General features: G+C 58.7%; 1 protein-coding gene across 2 annotated transcripts in view; it reads right to left on the reverse strand.

Moving 5' to 3' along the window:
• Positions 1-3606: 3606 nt before the first annotated feature.
• The window catches only part of hprt1l (hypoxanthine phosphoribosyltransferase 1, like), a 90651-nt gene continuing 75092 nt past the window's right edge, over positions 3607-19165 (reverse strand). Inside the window, exons 1-4 of one of the 2 annotated variants that reach the window (XM_085991843.1) lie at positions 17762-17872; positions 7074-7200; positions 5159-5247; positions 3607-4016 (exon numbers count right to left, since the gene is read on the reverse strand). In XM_085991843.1, the coding sequence (XP_085847969.1) occupies positions 3954-4016; positions 5159-5247; positions 7074-7200; positions 17762-17854 (372 nt within the window). In that variant the 5' untranslated portion in view covers positions 17855-17872 and the 3' untranslated portion in view covers positions 3607-3953. Of the gene's footprint in view, positions 4017-5158; positions 5248-7073; positions 7201-17761; positions 17873-19165 lie in introns of those variants that run through there. The other variant, XM_085991844.1, reaches the window with a different exon arrangement.

A 19165-nucleotide genomic window follows, 5' to 3' on the forward strand; every position in this document is an offset into this window, starting at 1 on the left:
TTATAAACATATTAATGGACCGTGTGCTGGTGTCTGCATGTGGGCAGGATAAGAAATCAGTAAACTCACCTTACAGTCCAGTCCAATACCATGTCCCCTGTGCATATGAACCTGCCTGTATTATTAGCCTCAATACCGTACACACTTTATTTGCAGGGTCTATGTCCTGGCGGACACTCGATTAAAAACAGTCACACTGCAGCAGCTCCCAAACCCGTGACCTCTACCACCTAGAAGGACGAGGGCAGCAGGCGCATGGGAATACCAGCAGCTCCCAAGTTCCCCTCCAAGTCACACACCATCCTGACTTGGAAATATATCACCGTTCCTTCATCGTCGCTGGGACAAAATCCTGGATGCACTGTGGGAGTACCTTCACCGCACGGACTGCAGCGGCTCACCACCACCTTCTCAAGGGCAATTAGGGATGGGCAATAAATGCTGGCCTTGCCAGCGATGCCCACATCCCATGAACCAATAATAAATTTTAAAAGCCTTTATATAGGACTGACCAAAGAGGGAAGGGGGGAGAATTTCAGATGCACACACTATATTGCACACCAGTGTGATGTTTCCATTTCCCACCTCAGCCATCCTGAGATTGCCAATCTAGTCCCCGTTAGTACCGATTGATGGGCAGTTTTAAGCTGTGCACTCGCACCCATTAGAAACCGTATCTCGACTGCCCCAAACCTACCTGAAGTATTAAAGCCAGGAGAGAGAACTTTCATTCCATTAGTCAGGATTAGATTTAATCCCAGCAATGAAGAGCTTGTATCCCATTGCAACATTCAGACCCTGCCCACATGCACAGTTACAATTACAGAAACAGTTTCCTACATTACAACAGTGACTACTCTTCAAAAATACTTAATTGGCTATGAAGCGCTTTGGGACGTCCTGAGGTCGTGAAAGGCACTATATAAATGCAAGTCTTTTTATTTGTTGTACAAAGGGTTTTAAATGTTCTGTCATGAAAACAGCAACTTATAGACGGGCCCTGGCTCTCCACCTGAAGCATGTCTGTTACTGTTGATTATAATCTCTGCTGTATAAAAAGATTGTCGATTCCTCCCATTGATAAACAGAAGCAAAAACTTCTGTTCAGCTGCTTTGCCAACAGCGGCCTCTGGAGGCTGCACCCCAGTACTGCACTAAATATTCCCTTCTATGAATGTAGAGAAGATCTCAGTCCATGGTGCCTGATCTAACCAAAGGCTGGGACTTGCACCATCACACCAGGCGGCGAGGAGAAGAGAACACAGACACACACAGTAGATACGACAATGGCTGATGTTCTCCATCAGAGTTTTTACACTCTAGATTTGCAGCAGTTCCCTCTAATTTTATTTTTGGCTGTGCGGCCCATTCATCTTTCCGTGCATGCGCAGTTTTCCTATTGTAAAGCCAGCTAGCGGCCTGCCTGGGATCGCCAGACAGCTGCTTGGCTGTGCAGCTTAACGGGAACATTGATACCAGTATCAGTATTTTTTTCCCCCGTACGATAGAGCATGCACATTTTAATCCTTGCCCTAAAGGAACAGAAACTCCACGTCATTTGCTGAACACAGACTGGCATTTAAACAGTCACGAGGAGTGTTATTGCTAAAAAAGACTGCTGCAGCCACCTGTAAAACTGAAGAATGTCTGAATAATTCCGATGCCAACAACACTTTGTATTTTTGCCCTCTCCTCCAGACAGTGACTCCTGCAGTTTCCGCGCTCTCCCTCATTCTTCTGCAGAACACGCCCGCTATGAGATCTCTGGTCAGGCGCAGATAACACACGGTACGCCACACTGCACTGAATTCTCACTCTAGGAGCTCAATTGTGTCCTGAATAGCCCACAAATCGAATCAGCACTCCCCCCCCCCCCACCCCCCAACAGCTCCTTTGCAGTACAAGACTCTCCTGCTCAGTGGGAGCCTGTCGTAGAGCTCTAGCTGCTGAACTGGGCTACAGAACACTCGATTAAAAACAGTCGATGCTGGAGGTCAGGTCAGTCAGCATGCGAAAGAGAAAGTCACATTAATGTTCAGGGCGGGGGCTGTTCTTTGGATCTTGTACTGCAGCACCTCCCAAACCCTGTACTATCAGACACATGCATGTGTTGTTGGGGCTGGCTGTGTTTTATACTGTCCGCACAGAAGAGGAACAACACTAGCAGCAACTGTTCATGAGCTTCTCACGGGGGTTCATAAGGATGGAGGAGAGGTCGGGATAGGGGAGGGAGAGGTGGTGACCTCCGACTGCTCTCGACTCCATGAGGTCAGTTATGCGGCTGCACTAATGGAGGCCGCGGTGACAAGTCACGACGACCGTCGAAAAATCTTTCCCATTCTTGTGTGTCATGATGAGAGGGCAGGCCGACCTGCTCCCCGAGCCTCTAACACTTGCAGCACAGCGCGTGGCCGAACGCAATTCATTTCCCCGCAGCGCCCCCCCTTCCTTGTGAAGAACCAGCGGGCAGTGTGCGCGCCTCTCAGTGTCTCAGCCCGATAACAGCACCAATACAACCACAGTGACAGCAATCATAGCTTTTTTAAAAAAACAGCAATTGCCATAAACCGGAAGTGAAAAAAGCTGGAAACAACCAGCAGATCCGACAGCTTCAGAAAAGAGAAAAGCCAGGGTAACCTTAAGGGTCATAGAAACCTAGAAGATAGGAGTAGGCCATTCGGCCCTTCGAGCCTGCTCCGCCATTCAATGAGATCATGGCTGATCATCCAAATTCAGTACCCTGTCCCTGCCTTCTCCCCATATCCCTTGATCCCTTTAGCCTCAAGAAATATATCCAACTCTTTCTTGAATATATTTAATGAATTGGCCTCCACCGCCCTCTGTGGCAGAGAATTCCACAGGTTCACCACTCTCTGGGTGAAGAAATTCCTCCTCATCTCTGTCCTAAATGGCTTACCCCTTATCCTTAGACTGTGACCCCTGGTTCTGGACTCCCCCACCATCGGGACCATCCTTCCTGCATCTAGTCTGTCCAGGCCTGACAGAATTTTATAAGTTTCAATGAGATCCCCTCTCATTCTTCTAAACTCCAGTGAGTATAAGCCCAATCGACCCAATCTCTCCTCGTACGTCATTCCTGCCATCCCAGGTATCAGCCTGGTGAATCTTCGCTGCACTCCCTCCATGGCAAGAACGTCCTTCCTCAGGTATGGTGACCAAAACTACACACAATACTCAAGGTGCGGTCTCACCAAGGCCCTGGGAGATAAACAATCCCCTTTATAGGAGCACAGAGGGTGGAAGAGTGGCAGCAAGGAAATGGCACGAGTCAGGAATACTGGCTCCTGTTAATGGGATTAACAGCCTGCTCTGCAGAATATTAAACTCGTTAACCGCCTCTCTGTGATACGAGTCAGCAGTCCTCACTCATGCCTTTTCCGAGATGCACCACACCCACTTTGTTTCAGTTAGTTCTTTAAAGGTTATCTTCCACTTTTCAGTTCTGGTGAAGGGGCGACACCCAAAACGTTAACCTGCGTTTTCCCCTCTTCAGATACTGACTCATCTGCTGGGTATTGCCAGCACTTCCAAGTCCTCTTGACTTGAAATTCTTTTGTAGGCAGTATAAAGAACAGGACTCAGTCACCATCTTACCGCCAAGGCTTCATTCAGTGTTACAATACTTTCTTTCAGGCTACTCTTTTTTTTTTATAAATAGAGCTGGAATTATTCAATGTCAAAATCCTGAGGGGTTCTTGGACAGCAATCGATCTCAAGTACAAAAGAGCAATGGATTGATGTAGTCCCGGGATATTCGGCAGCAGTCCCAGGATATTCAGCAGCTAAAAACACTTCCCTGGCCCACCACAAGGCCTCCGCCTTGTCCCGATTGTGTGCCGGTCATGCGTTTTTTGTTGCACGATCCTAGTGTTTGTTAGTCCGTTATCTGCTGCATTCCACCGACAATCCTCTTCTCCGTCACATTCCTCCGGCTACTTTGGAACGGTAGTGAATATCCTCAGTCCGTGCATCGTTTGGATTTCATCTTTTAATGCCTGCAGTAAGAAAGAAATAACTTGCACTTATATAGTGCCTTTCACAACCTCCGGACGTCCCAAAGTGCTTCACAGCCAATGAAGTACATTTTGAAGTGTAGTCACTGTTGTAATGTCGGGAAACGCGGCAGCCAATTTGCGCACAGCAAGGTCCCACACACAGCAATGTGAGAATGACCAGATAATCTGTTTTAGTGATGTTGATTGAGGGATAAATATTGGCCAGGACACCGGGGAGAACTCCCCTGCTCTTCTTCAAAATAGTGCCATGGGATCTTTTATGTCCACCTGAGAGGGCAGACAGGGTTAACAGCCTCGGTTTAACATCTCATCTGAAAGACGTCAATCCCTCAGTACTGCCCTCGAGTGTCAGACTGAGATTTTTGTGCTCCAATCTCTGGCGTGGGACTTGCATCCACAACCTCCTGACTCAAAGGCGAGGGTGCTACCCAGGGAGCCACGGGTGACGCCACGAATACACTAGGTCTTGACTGGCCTTGTGCAACACCACGGAAGATTGACTATGTCAATATGACAACCTATTAGACCTGTCAGACACTTCAACGCTTATAAGATTCACAGTTTTGAACGAACACAAGGAAACATAAGTAAGCTTGAGCGTAAAGGAACCATTAAACATGATAGAAAGAAGGAGATGCACAGGGAACGGATCCTTTAGCGCAAAGGCCGGAAATCGAGCTGGCCTCTTCCCAATCGGCAAAGTGACGGATGAGAAGGTGGGCTCCCTCCTGTCTACACTGGCTGGGTTGGGGTAAAAGACCTCTTGGTCGGTTTTGTGCTTGGCTTCCAGTTGACAGATCGGCACTTCCAAACGCACGTGTGACTAAGCCACTCTCCTAACTGGAGGTGCTGCCGAGCAGACTGGCTCGCAGCATTGCCACGGCACTCTGCATGGCGTGTCCTCGGTAGAAATGAGACCCAAGTGTTTATAAAAATTCCTCGAGTGCATTTGGAAATCATCTGGACATTATTTATCCCCTGCGAGGTGAGCGCGCCGGATTTACACTGAATTGGAAACTAACGCTGGTTTGAGCATTAACTCGAAGCTACATTGCACCCACCCGCCTCTTGCCCCCCCACCTTATTCGCCATTCCAGGGAGAAGTGCAAAGCTGCTAATACCTGATTAATCAGCTGGTGTTGTTGGATGATTCGTTTTCCTTTAAACTCCACAGATTCGACGTGGACTTCATACATGGCCCCGCAACCTCCTGTGGGAGAAAGCCTCACACTTAGTGGCTGTGCCATACAACCGAAAGGCCACTGTGATTTGTGGACCAACACAAGAGGGTTTAATGAAGAGAACCAAACAATATTAAGCAACACAAGAGCATAAGAATTAGGAGCAGGAGTCGGCCATACACCCCTCGAGTCTGCTCTGCCATTCAATAAAATCATGGCTGATCTTCGACCTCAACTCCACTTTCCTGCCCGATCCCCATAGCCTTTGATTCCCGAGAATCCTAAAATCTATCTCAGCCTTGAATATACTCAACAACTGAGCATTCACAGCCCTCTGGGATGGAGAACTCCAAAGATTCTCAACCCTGAGTGAAGAAATTCCTCCTCATCTCGGTCTTAAATATCCTGAGACTATGCCCCCTAGTTCTAGACTCTCCAGCCAGGAGAAAACAACCACACAGCATCTACCCTGTCAATCCCCCCTTCAGAATCTTATATGTTTCAATGAGATCACCTCTCATTTTTCTAAACTCCAGAGAGTATAGGCCCAATCTACACAATAGTAAAGCAAGGCCTAATCCCTCTTTATAATTGGAGTGACATCAGTAATACAGTGGGACTGCGGAAGCTTTGAACCCTCGCTATATACACAAACTTGAACCTTTTAAAATGTCATTCTCGGTATGTGGGCGTCGCTGGCAAGACCAGCATTTATTGCCCAGCCTCTAGTTGCCCTCGAGAAGGTGGTGGTGGGATCGGGCAGGAAAGTGGAGTTGAGGTCAAAGATCAGGATCTTATTGAATGGCGAAGCAGGCTCGAGGGGCCGTATGGCCTACTCCTGCTGCTGAATGGCTAAGGTTTGGTTAGAAAACTGTTACATCACTCTGCTCCTAAACCAGTGGTTAACTCTTGCTTGCAGGAAGATGTTATTTGATACGGACCTTGAGGCAGCAGTGACTGGGAATCAATGAAAACGAGTACAGCTCAACCCCAATAAGATCAGAGTTTGTAATAGTTCCATCTTGTCTCAGACATGCTGCATCCAAGTTATTTCACCTTATTTTAACAAGCTTTTCAAGTTGTCAGTGCAAAGACTGCTCGGCGAATTACTGTAGGAAACACATGCAAACCACAACTCAGACCCGATCGATCCCCTGCACGTCCCACGCCAGTCCGCTCATTTATCCAAGTGCCGCTCTTAGTGACAGTTCCGTCAGTGCAATTCCACCCTGCGACCGCAGAGAATCCTCCACCCGCCCCGCCTCATGCCCCCGACAAGAAATTAAACAGCAGCCAGTCCACTCCTTGCCAGTCTTCCTCCTGCTCCGATGTTCTTCTGAAAGCCCGATTGCTGCTGTTACGCTTCCAAGTGCATCGACGGCCCTCCAACACTCACTCACCGACAGGCAGCCGCACAGACGGACAGACTGATTCTCTGTCCCTCCACATCCCAGCCTGAAGGTCAATTTAGTATCGGGGCCAACTGCAAGATTCCAACCGCCTTCCCACCAGAGACCAGCTAACGGTGCAGAGACTGGGGATGGAAGCCTATTGCCAGTCTGACTCTGCTGGACTATCCATGGCTGGTACTAGAAACGTTGGCACCAGCCCTTTATGGGGTCACTTCCAGGGCGTCTCCAAAACTAGTCAGAAACGTGCAAACCATCAGCTGCGACAGGTAGCAGCGTGTTCTAAGTCACCTTCTCTCCTATTCTTCTCAACCTTGGTGACCTCCTGGGCTGTGCCCTTCACCCCGGTTACTTTGGGTAAAAGCATCTCCGCCCCCTCGCCAGTCCTTTGCTCGCTTCCTAAAAGTTAGTGCACAATATAAAAGCAAACCATTTTCTGTACTTGCCTGAAATATCCACAACTTTAACCACTGACGCTTGCGGAAATCTCTCATTTAAAATGTTTGCGATACGGACCTCGCCTTTGGTCTCTGCTGAAAAGGTTCTTCTGATCATACGGGTGAGTATAAGTGTCTGGGAGTGAAAAAGCAGCCGGTTAACAGTCAGTTCTGTTCAGTTTCTGTGCACAGGACAGTCACTGAACGGGCCACTGATCGATACAACGATGATTTGGTAACATGAGGAACAGGGATAGGCCATTCAGCCCCTCGAGCCTGTTCTACCATTCAATTAGATCATGGCTGATCTGCACCTCAACTCCATTTAACCGCCTTAACTCTGTATTCCTTACCTAGCAAAAAAATTTATCAATCTCAGTTCTGAAATTTTGAATTGACTCCAAAGCTCAATGGCTTTTAGGGGGCGAGAGTTCCAGATTTCCACTACCCTTTGTGTGAAGTGTTTCCTGACAACACAATTACCATCGCCAAATCCTCCACCATCAACATCCTGAGGGGTCACCATTGACCAGAAACTTAACTGGACCAGCCACATAAACACTGTGGCAACAAGAGCAGGTCAGAGGCTGGGTATTCTGCAGCAAGTGTCTCACCTCCTGACTCCCCAAAACCTTTCCACCATCTACAAGTCACAAGTCAGGAGTGTGATGGAATACTCTCCACTTGCCTGGATGAGTGCAGCTCCAACAACACAAGAAGCTCGACACCATCCAGGACAAAGCAGCCCACTTGATTGGCAGCCCATCCACCACCTTAAACAATTCACTCCCTCCACTACCGGCGTACCGTGGCTGCAGTGTGTACCATCTACAAGATGCACTGCAGCAACTCGCCAAGGCTTCTTCGGCAGCACCTCCCAAACCCGCAACCTCTTCCACCTAGAAGGACAAGGGCAGCAGGCGCATGGGAACACCACCACCTCCAAGTTCCCTTCCAAGTCACACACCATCCTGACTTAGAAGTATATCGGCCGATCCTTCATCGTCGCTGGGTCAAAATCCTGGAACTCCCTCCCTAACAGCACTGTGGGAGCACCTTCACCACATGGACTGCAGCGGTTCAAGGCGGCTCACCACCACCTTCTCAAGGGCAACAAGGAATGAGCAATAAATGCCAGCCTTGCCAGCGATGCCCCCATCCCATAAACAAAAAAACCCACCCCTGAATGGCCCAGCTCTAATTTTAAGATTATGCCCCTTGTTCTGGATTCCCCTCACCAGAGGAAAGAGTTTCTCTCTATTTATCCTATCAAATCCTTTAATCATCTTAAACACTTCAAATGGGGGAAGAGGAGATTACAGCGACAGGAAAGAGAGGCGCCGTGGAGGGATTTGGACACAAGCATGAGGATTTTAAAATCGAGGCGTTGCCGGACCGGGAGCAAATGTAGGTCAGCGAGCACAGGGGTGATGGGTGAACGGGGCTTGGTGCGAGTTAGGACACGGGCAGCAGAGTTCTGGATGAGCTTTAAGTTTATGGAAGGTGGATGATCGGAGGCCGGCCAAGAGAGCCTTGGAATAGTCGAGTCTGGAGGGAACAAAAGGCATGGACAAGGGGTTCAGCAGCAGATGAGCTGATGCAGGGGTGGAGATGGAATCTAGAGAGCAATTATAAAACTGCACTCTAATCAAAAGATTCAGATATTAAAATTAAAAGAAAACTCAAGCAGTTAAAGCTATTCTGCTGAGCTTAGGTCAAATTACAAGCCATGCAATCTCTCCTCAGTATCCAAAACAACTTGCATTTATATAGCGCCTTTAACGTAGTAAAACGTCCCAAGGCTCTTCACGGGAGCGATTATCAAACTAAATTTGACACCGAGCCACATAAGGCCAATTAGGACAGATGACCAAAAGCTTGGTCAAAGAGGTTGGTTTTAAGGGGCATCTTAAAAAGGAGAGGGAGGTGGAGAGGTTTGGGGAGGAATTTCCAGAGCTTAGGGTCTAGGCATCTGAAGGCACAGCCGCCAATAAAAGATTCAGATATTATAAATTAAAATAATGAAAATTGGGCAGTTAATGCTATTATTTGAAGTTTGAGATCAGATTAGTCAGAGTTATACAGCACAGAAAGAGGCCCTTCGGCCCATCGTGTCCGCCGCCGGCCATCAAGCCCCCTCTATTCTAATCCCATTTTCCAGCACTTGGTCCGTAGCCTTGTATGCTGTGGTGTTTCAAGTGCTCGTCTAGATGCTTCTTGAATGTTGTGAGAAGTCACACAACACCAGGTTATAGTCCAACCGCTTTATTTGAAATCACAAGCTTTCGGAGCGCTGCTCCTTCGTCAGGTGAAGTGAAGAGAAGAGATGCATATAGGCACAGCATATATAGTCAGAGAACACTGCCCCCCTCCCGTCTCCCTCCCTCCCTCTCTTCTCCCTCCCCTCCCCCCTCTCTCTTCTCCCTCCGCCCCCCCTTCTCCCTCTGCCCCCCCTTCTCCCTCCCTCACCTCTTCTCCCTCCCTCACCTCTTCCTCCCCCCTACTCCTCCTCCTGCCTCCCCCTCTCTCTTCTCCCTTCCCCCTCCCTCTTCTCCCTCCCCCTCCTCCTCTCTCCCCCCCACTCCCCCCCCTCTCCTCCCTCCCCTCTCTCTCTTCTCCCTCCGCCCCCCCTCTCTCTTCTCCCTCCGCCCCCCCCTCTCTTCTCCCTCCGCCCCCCCTCTCTCTTCTCCCTCCGCCCCCCCTTCTCCCTCCGCCCCCCCTTCTCCCTCCGCCCCTACTCCTCCTCCTCCCCCCCTCACTTCTCCCTCCCCCCTCTCTCTTCTCCCTCCCCCCCTCTCTCTTCTCCCTCCCCCCTCTCTCTCTCTCCCCTCCCCCTCCTCCTCTCTCCCCCCCTCCTCCCCTTCCCCCTCTCTCCTCCCTCCCCCCCTTCCCCCTCTCTCCTCCCTCCCCCCTTCCCCCTCTCTCCTCCCTCCCCCCCTTCCCCCTCTCTCCTCCCTCCCCCCCTTCCCCCTCTCTCCTCCCTCCCCCCCTTCCCCCTCTCTCCTCCCTCCCCCTCTCTTCTCCCTCCCCCCCTTCCCCCTCCGCCCCCCCTCTCTCTTCTCCCTCCGCCCCCCCTCTCTCTTCTCCCTCCGCCCCCCCTTCTCCCTCCCCCCCTACTCCTCCTCCTCCCTCCCCCCCCCCTCTCACTTCTCCCTCCCCCCTCTCTCTTCTCCCTCCCCCCCTCTCTCTCTTCTCCCTCCCCCCTCTCTCTTCTCCCTCCCCCTCCTCCTCTCTCCCCCCCCTCTCTCCTCCCTCCCCCCCTTCCCCCTCTCTCCTCCCTCCCCCCCTTCCCCCTCTCTCCTCCCTCCCCCCTTCCCCCTCTCTCCTCCCCTTCCCCCTCTCTCCTCCCTCCCCCCCTTCCCCCTCTCTCCTCCCGCCCCCCCTTCCCCTCTCTCCTCCCTCCCCCCCTTCCCCCTCTCTCCTCCCTCCCCCCTTCCCCCTCTCTCCTCCCTCCCCCCTTCCCCCTCTCTCCTCCCTCCCCCCCTTCCCCCTCTCTCCTCCCTCCCCCCTTTCCCCCTCTCTCCTCCCTCCCCCCTTCCCCCTCTCTCCTCCCTCCCCCCCTTACCCCTCTCCTCCCCTTCCCCCTCTCTCCTCCCTGCCCCCTTCCCCCTCTCTCCTCCCTCCCCCCCTTCCCCTCTCTCCTCCCTCCCCCCTTCCCCCTCTCTCCTCCCTCCCCCCCTTCCCCCTCTCTCCTCCCTCCCCCCCTTCCCCCTCTCTCCTCCCTCCCCCCTTCCCCCTCTCTCCCCCCCTTCCCCCTCTCTCCTCCCCTTCCCCCTCTCTCCTCCCTCCCCCCTTCCCCCTCTCTCCTCCCTCCCCCCCTTCCCCTCTCTCCTCCTCCCCCCCTTCCGCCTCTCCTCCCTCCCTCCCCCCCTTCCCCCGCCCCTTCCCCCTTGCTCCCCCCCTTCCCCCTCTCTCCTCCCTCCCCCCCCCCTCTCCTCCCCTTCCCCCTCTCTCCCCCCCTTCCCCCTCTCTCCTCCCTCCCCCCTCTCTCCTCCCTCCCCCCCTTCCCCTCTCTCCTCCCTCCCCCCTTCCCCCTCTCTCCTCCCTCCCCCCCCTTCCCCCTCTCCTCCCCTTCCCCCTCTCTCCTCCCTGCCCCCTTCCCCCCTCTCTCCTCCCTCCCCCCCTTCCCCCTCTCTCCTCCCTCCCCCTCTCTCCTCCCTCCCCCCCTTCCCCCTCTCTCCTCCCTCCCCCCCTTCCCCCTCTCTCCTCCCTCCCCCCTTCCCCCTCTCTCCCCCCCTTCCCCCTCTCTCCTCCCCTTCCCCCTCTCTCCTCCCTCCCCCCCTTCCCCTCTCTCCTCCCTCCCCCCCTTCCCCCTCTCTCCTCCCTCCCCCCCTTCCCCCTCTCTCCTCCCTCCCCCCCTTCCGCCTCTCTCCTCCCTCCCCCCCTTCCCCCTTGCTCCCCCCCTTCCCCCTCTCTCCTCCCTCCCCCCCCTCTCCTCCCCTTCCCCCTCTCTCCCCCCTTCCCCCTCTCTCCTCCCTCCCCCCCTTCCCCCTCTCTCCTCCCTCCCCCCCTTCCCCCTCTCTCCTCCCTCCCCCCTTCCCCCTCTCTCCCCTCCCTCCCCCCTCCCCTTCCCCCCTTCCCCCTCTCTCCTCCCCTTCCCCCTCTCTCCTCCCTCCCCCCCTTCCCCCTCTCTCCTCCCTCCCCCCTTCCCCCTCTCTCCTCCCTCCCCCCCTCTCTCCTCCCTCCCCCCCTTCCGCCTCTCTCCTCCCTCCGCCCCTTCCCCTTCCCCCCCCCTTCCCCCTCTCTCCTCCCTCCCCCTCTCTCCTCCCTCCCCCCCCTTCCCCCTCTCTCCTCCCTCCCCCCCTTCCCCCTCTCTCCTCCCTCCCCCTCTCTCCTCCCTCCCCCCCCCTTCCCCCTCTCTCCTCCCTCCCCCTCTCTCCTCCCTCCCCCCCTTCCCCCTCTCTCCTCCCTCCCCCCCTTACCCCTCTCTCCCCCCTTCCCCCTCTCTCCTCCCTCCCCCCCTTCCCCCTCTCTCCTCCCTCCCCCCCTTCCCCCTCTCTCCTCCCTCCCCCCTTCCCCCTCTCTCCTCCCTCCCCCCTCTCTCCTCCCTCCCCCCCTTCCCCCTCTCTCCTCCCTCCCCCCTTCCGCCTCTCTCCTCCCTCCGCCCCTTCTCCCTCCGCCCCTTCCCCCCCCCTTCCCCTCTCCCCCCCTTCCCCCTCTCCCCCCCCCTTCCCCCCCTTCCCCCTCTCTCCTCCCTCCCCCCCTTACCCCTCTCTCCCCCCTTCCGCCTCTCTCCTCCCTCCGCCCCTTCCCCCCCCCCTTCCCCCTCTCTCCTCCCTCCCCCTCTCTCCTCCCTCCCCCCCTTCCCCCTCTCTCCTCCCTCCCCCCCCTTCCCCCTCTCTCCTCCCTCCCCCCCCTTCCCCCTCTCTCCTCCCTCCCCCCTCTCTCCTCCCTCCCCCCCCTTCCCCCTCTCTCCTCCCTCCCCCTCTCTCCTCCCTCCCCCCCTTCCCCCTCTCTCCTCCCTCCCCCCCTTACCCCTCTCTCCCCCCTTCCCCCTCTCCCCCTTCCCCCTCTCTCCTCCCTCCCCCCTTCCCCCCTCTCCTCCCTCCCCCCCTTCCCCCTCTCTCCTCCCTCCCCCCTTCCCCCTCTCTCCTCCCTCCCCCCCTCTCTCCTCCCTCCCCCCTTCCCCCTCTCTCCTCCCTCCCCCCCTTCCGCCTCTCTCCTCCCTCCGCCCCTTCTCCCTCCGCCCCTTCCCCCCCCTTCCCCTCTCCCCCCCCTTCCCCCTCTCCCCCCCCTTCCCCTCTCTCCTCCCTCCCCCCCCTTCCCCCTCTCTCCTCCCTCCCCCCCTTACCCCTCTCTCCCCCCTTCCCCCTCTCTCCTCCCTCCCCCCCTTCCCCCTCTCTCCTCCCTCCCCCCTTCCCCCTCTCCTCCCTCCCCCCCTCTCTCCTCCCTCCCCCCTTCCCCCTCTCTCCTCCCTCCCCCCTCTCTCCTCCCTCCCCCCCTCTATCCTCCCTCCCCCCCCTTCCCCCTCTCTCCTCCCTCCCCCCCTTCCGCCTCTCTCCTCCCTCCGCCCCTTCCCCCCCTTCCCCCTCTCTCCTCCCTCCCCCCTCTCTCCTCCCTCCCCCCCTTCCCCCTCTCCTCCCTCCCCCCCTTACCCCTCTCTCCCCCCTTCCCCCTCTCTCCTCCCTCCCCCCCCTTCCCCCTCTCTCCTCCCTCCCCCCTTCCCCCTCTCTCCTCCCTCCCCCCCTTACCCCTCACTCCTCCCTCCCCCCCTACCCCTCTCTCCTCCCTCCCCCCCTTACCCCCTCACTCCCCCCTTCCCCCTCTCACCTCCCCCCCTTCCCCCTCTCTCCTCCCTCCCCCCCTTCCCCCTCTCCTCCCTCCCCCCCTTCCCCCTCTCCTCCCTCCCCCCTCTCTCCTCCCTCCCCTTACCCCTCTCCCCCCTTCCCCCCCTCTCCTCCCTCCCCTTACCCCTCTCCCCTCCCTCCCCCCCTTCCCCCTCTCTCCTCCCTCCCCCTCTCTCCTCCCTCCCCTTACCCCTCTCCCCCCTTCCCCCTCTCTCCTCCCTCCTCCCTCCCCCCTCTCTCCTCCCTCCCCTTACCCCTCTCCCCCCTTCCCCCTCTCTCCTCCCTCCCCTTACCCCTCTCCCCTCCCTCCCCCCCTTCCCCCTCTCTCCTCCCTCCCCCTCTCTCCTCCCTCCCCTTACCCCTCTCCCCCCTTCCCCCTCTCTCCTCCCTCCCCCCCTTCCCCCTCCTTCCCCCTCTCTCCTCCCTCCCCCCCTTCCCCCTCTCTCCTCCCTCCCCCCCTTCCCCCTCTCTCCTCCCTCCCCCCCTTCCCCCTCTCTCCTCCCTCCCCCCCTTCCCCCTCTCTCCTCCCTCCCCCCCCTTCCCCCTCTCTCCTCCCTCCCCCCCCTTCCCCCTCTCTCCTCCCTCCCCCCTTCCCCCTCTCTCCTCCCTCCCCCCCTTACCCCTCTCTCCTCCCTCCCCCCCTTACCCCTCTCTCCCCCCTTCCCCCTCTCACCTCCCTCCCCCCCTTCCCCCTCTCTCCTCCCTCCCCCCCCTTCCCCCTCTCTCCTCCCTCCCCCCCTTCCCCCTCTCTCCTCCCTCCCCCCCTTCCCCCTCTCTCCTCCCTCCCCCCCTTCCCTCTCTCTCCTCCCTCCCCCCCTCTCTCCTCCCCTCTCTCCTCCCCCTCTCCCCTCCCCCCTCCCCCTCTCCCCTCCCCCTCCTCCCCTCTCTCTCTCCCTCCCCTCCCCCTCTCTCCTCCCCCCCTCCGCCCCCCCCTCCTCCCCTCTCCCCTCCCCCTCCCCCTCCCCCTCCTCCCCTCCCTCTCTCCCTCCCCTCCCCCTCTCTCCTCCCCCCCTCCGCCCCCCCTCTCTCTCCTCTCTCTCCTCCCCCCCCTCCGCCCCCCCTCTCTCTCCTCCCTCCGCCCCCCCTTCTCCTCCCTCCGCCCCCCCCTCTCCCCCCCTTCCCCCTCTCTCCTCCCTCCCCCCCCTTCCCCCTCTCTCCTCCCTCCCCCCTTCCCCCTCTCTCCTCCCTCCCCCCCTTACCCCTCTCTCCTCCCTCCCCCCCTTACCCCTCTCTCCCCCCTTCCCCCTCTCACCTCCCTCCCCCCCTTCCCCTCTCTCCTCCCTCCCCCCCTTCCCCCCTCTCTCCTCCCTCCCCCCCTTCCCCCTCTCTCCTCCCTCCCCCCCTTCCCTCTCTCTCCTCCCTCTCTCCTCCCTCCCCCCCTCTCTCCTCCCTCCCCCCCTCTCTCCTCCCCCTCTCCCTCTCTCCTCCCCCTCCCCCTCCTCCCCTCTCCCCTCCCTCTCTCCCTCCCCTCCCCCTCTCCCCCCTCCGCCCCCCTCTCTCTCCTCCCTCCGCCCCCCCTTCTCCTCCCTCCGCCCCCCCCTCTCCCCCTCTCTCTTCTCCCTCCGCCCCCCTCTCTCTCCTCCCTCCGCCCCCCCTTCTTCTCCCTCCGCCCCCCCCCTCTTCTCCCTCCGCCCCCCCTCTCTCTTCTCCCACCCCCCCTCCTCTCTTCCCCCTCTCCCCCCCCTCCTCCTCTCCCCCCCCTCCTCCTCTCCCCCCCTCCTCCTCCTCTCTTCTCTCTCCCCCTCCTCCTCCTCTCTTCTCTCTCCCCCCTCCTCCTCTCTTCTCTCTCCCCCCTCCTCTCTTCTCCCTCCCCCCTCCTCTCTCCCCCTCCCTCCTCCCCCCCCTCCTCTCCCTCCCCCCCTCCTCCTCTCTTCTCCCTTCCCCCCCTCCTCCTCTCTTCTCCCCCCCTCCTCTCCCTCCCTCCCCCCTCCTCTCTTCTCTCCCCCTCCTCTCCCTCTCCCCCTCCCCCCCTCCTCTCCCTCTCTCCCTCTCCCCCTCCTCCTCTCTTCTCCCCCCCTCCTCTCTTCTCTCCCCCTCCTCTCTTCTCTCCCCCTCCTCTCTTCTCTCCCCCTCCTCTCTTCTCTCCCCCCTCTTCTCTTCTCTCCCCCCTCTTCTCTTCTCTCCCCCCCTCCTCCTCTCTTCTCTCTCCCCCCTCCTCTCTTCTCCCTCCCCCCTCCTCTCTCCCCCTCCCTCCTCCTCCCTCCTCTCTTCTCCCCCCCTCCTCTCCCTCCCCCCCCTCCTCCTCTCTTCTCCCTTCCCCCCTTCCCCCCCTCCTCTCCCTCCCTCCTCCTCTCCCCCTCCTCTCCCTCTCCCCCCTCTTCTCTTCTCCCCCCCCTCCTCTCCCCCCCCTCCTCTCCCCCCTCCTCCTCTCCCTCCCCCCCTCCTCTCCCCCCTCCTCCTCTCCCCCCTCCTCCTCTCCCCCCTCCTCCTCTCCCCCTCCTCCTCTCCCTCCCCCCCTCCTCTCCCCCCTCCTCCTCTCCCTCCCCCCCTCCTCTCCCCCCTCCTCCTCTCCCCCTTCCTCCTCTCTTCTCCCCCCCTCCTCCTCTCTTCTCCCCCCCTCCTCTCCCTCCCTCCCCCCTCCTCTCTTCTCCCTCCCCCCTCTCTTCTCCCTCCCTCCCCCCTCCTCTCTTCTCCCTCCCTCCCCCTCCTCTCTTCTCCCTCCCTCCCCTTCCTCTCTTCTCCCTCCCTCCCCCTCCTCCCCCCTCCCCCCTCCTCTCTTCTCCCTCCCCCTCCTCTCCCTCCCCCTCTCCCCCTCCTCCTCTCTTCTCCCCCCTCCTCCTCTCTTCTCCCCCCCTCCTCCTCTCTTCTCCCCCCCCTCCTCCTCTCTTCTCCCCCCCCTCCTCTCCCTCCCCCCTCCTCTCTTCTCCCTCCCTCCCCCCCTCCCTCTCTTCTCCCTCCCTCCCCCCCTCCTCTCTTCTCCCTCCCCCCCCCTCCTCCTCCTCTCCCTCCCCCCCTCCTCCCCCTCCTCTCTTCTCCCTCCCTGTAATCCCGGGCCGCCCGCTGTGTCCTTCTCCCCTGCGGCGAGCGGGGGTCCCGTGTCGGGCGGTGTTCGGGTCCCGGTGTCCCTCGGAGGGGGTGTCCCGGGGAGGAGGTGTCCCGGGCTCTCTCTCACTCACCCCCCGCCCTCAGTCCCGGGCTCTCTCTCACTCACCCCCCGCCCTCAGTCCCGGTGTCCCGGGCTCTCTCTCACTCACCCCCCGCCCTCAGTCCCGGGCTCTCTCTCACTCTCCCCCCGCCCTCAGTCCCGGTGTCCCGGGCTCTCTCTCAACCCCCGCCCCACTCAGTCCCGGTGTCCCCCCGCCCGCTCAGTCCCGGTGTCCCGGGCTCTCTCTCACTCACCCCCCGCCCTCAGTCCCGGTCTCTCTCTCACTCTCCCCCCGCCCTCAGTCCCGGTGTCCCGGGCTCTCTCTCACCCCCCGCCCGCTCAGTCCCGGTGTCCCGGGCTCTCTCTCACCCCCCGGCCCGCTCAGTCCCGGGCTCTCTCTCTCCCCCCGCCCGCTCAGTCCCGGGCTCTCTCTCACTCACCCCCGGCCCGCTCAGTCCCGGTGTCCCCCCGCCCGCTCAGTCCCGGGCTCTCTCTCACTCTCCCCCCGCCCGCTCAGTCCCGGGGTCCCGGGCTCTCTCTCACTCACCCCCCGCCCGCTCAGTCCCGGGCTCTCTCTCACTCTCTCCCCCCCACCCGCTCAGTCCCGGTGTCCCGGGCTCTCTCTCACTCGCCCCCCCGCCCGCTCAGTCCCGGTGTCCCGGGCTCTCTCTCACTCTCCCCCCGCCCGCTCAGTCCCGGTGTCCCGGGCTCTCTCTCACTCTCCCCCCGCCCGCTCAGTCCCGGTGTCCCGGGCTCTCTCTCACTCGCCCCCCGCCCGCTCAGTCCCGGTGTCCCGGGCTCTCTCTCACTCGCCCCCCGCCCGCTCAGTCCCGGTGTCCCGGGCTCTCTCTCACTCTCCCCCCGCCCGCTCAGTCCCGGTGTCCCGGGCTCTCTCTCACTCTCCCCCCCGCCCGCTCAGTCCCGGTGTCCCGGGCTCTCTCTCACTCGCCCCCCGCCCGCTCAGTCCCGGGTCCCGGGCTCTCTCTCACTCACCCCCCGCCCGCTCAGTCCCGGTGTCCCGGGCTCTCTCTCACTCACCCCCCGCCCGCTCAGTCCCGGTGTCCCGGGCTCTCCCCCGCTCAGTCCCGGTGTCCCGGGCTCTCTCTCACTCACCCCCCGCCCGCTCAGTCCCGGTGTCCCGGGCTCTCTCTCACTCACCCCCCGCCCGCTCAGTCCCGGTGTCCCGGGCTCTCCCCCGCTCAGTCCCGGTGTCCCGGGCTCTCTCTCACTCACCCCCCGCCCGCTCAGTCCCGGTGTCCCGGGCGCTCTCTCTCACTCACCCCCCGCCCGCTCAGTCCCGGTGTCCCGGGCTCTCTCTCACTTACCGCCCGCCCGCTTAGGGCCCGCAGTCCCGCGGCCTCCATCCCCGCGGCGCAGCAAATTCGCGTCACTGTCCCGGCGCAGCCCACTGACGTCATCAACAGCAAACCAGCGCCGCCAGCGGGGAGAGAGAGAACAGCAGGACTTGCATTTCTATAGCGCCTTGCATAACCACCCATAGCGCTTTACAATTAATATTTTGGAAGTGCAGTCCTTGTTTAAATTTGGGAAATGCGGCAGCCCTTTTTGTGCACAGCAAGATTCCACAAACAGCAATGTGATAATGACCAGATAATCTGTTTTGGTGATGTCGTTGGCCCAGGACACCGGGGTTAACTCCCCTGCTATTCTTCGAAATAGTGTCATGGGATCTTTTACCTCCACCTGTGGGAGCAGACGGGGCCTCGGTTTAACGGTTTAAGGAGACAGAGGCAAGGGATCAGAGAGAGAGAGACAGAGGGCAAGGGGTCAGAGACAGAATGCAAGGGGTCAGAGAGAGCGAGACAGAGGGCAAGGGGTCACAGACAGAATGCAAGGGGTCAGAGAGAGCGAGACAGAGGGCAAAGGGTCAGAGAGAGCGAGAGAGGAGGGCAAGGGGTCAGAGAGAGACAGAGGGCAAAGGGTCAGAGAGAGAGAGAGAGAGGAGGGCAAGGGGTCAGAGAGAGAGGAGGGCAAGGGGTCAGAGAGAGACAGAGGGCAAAGGGTCAGAGAGAGAGGGCAAGGGGTCAGAGAGAGAGAGAGAGAGAGGACAAGGGGTCAGACAGAGATTCTATAGACTCTGGAATAGTTCCCATGGATTGGAGGGTAGCTAATGTAACCCCACTATTTAAAAAAGGTGGTAGAGAGAAAACGGGGAATTATAGACCGGTAAGCCTGACATCAGTAGTGGGGAAAATGCTAGAGTCCATTATAAAAGATGTAATAGCAGAGCACTTGAAAACAGTGACAGGATCGGACAAAGTCAACATGGATTTACAAAAGGTAAATCATGCTTGACTAATCTACTGGAATTTTTTGAGGATGTAACTGGTAGAATAGGCCTTCGATAAGGTCCCACATAAAAGATTAGCATGGAAAATTGAGGCTCATGGGATAAAGGGGAAAGTTTTGGCGTGGATAGGGAACTGGCTGTCAGATAGAAAACAGAGAGTTGGAATAAACGGCTCATTTTCTGAATGGCAGGCAGTAACAAGTGGGGTACCACAGGGATCTGTCCTGGGCCCCCAGCTGTTCACAATTTACATTAATGACCTGGATCAGGGAGTCGGATGCAGCATTTCCAAATTTGCAGACGACACTAAACTAGGAGGGGGGGTGGGCTCAGAGGAAGAGACCAGGAAGCTCCAGAGCGATTTGGACAGACTGGGCGATTGGGCGGATAAATGGCAGATGCACTATAATGTGGATAA

This window comes from Somniosus microcephalus, chromosome 6 (assembly GCF_052327205.1).
Source record: "Somniosus microcephalus isolate GS21.2 chromosome 6, FLI_Smic_1.0, whole genome shotgun sequence".
Classification (NCBI taxonomy): Eukaryota; Metazoa; Chordata; class Chondrichthyes; order Squaliformes; family Somniosidae; genus Somniosus; species Somniosus microcephalus.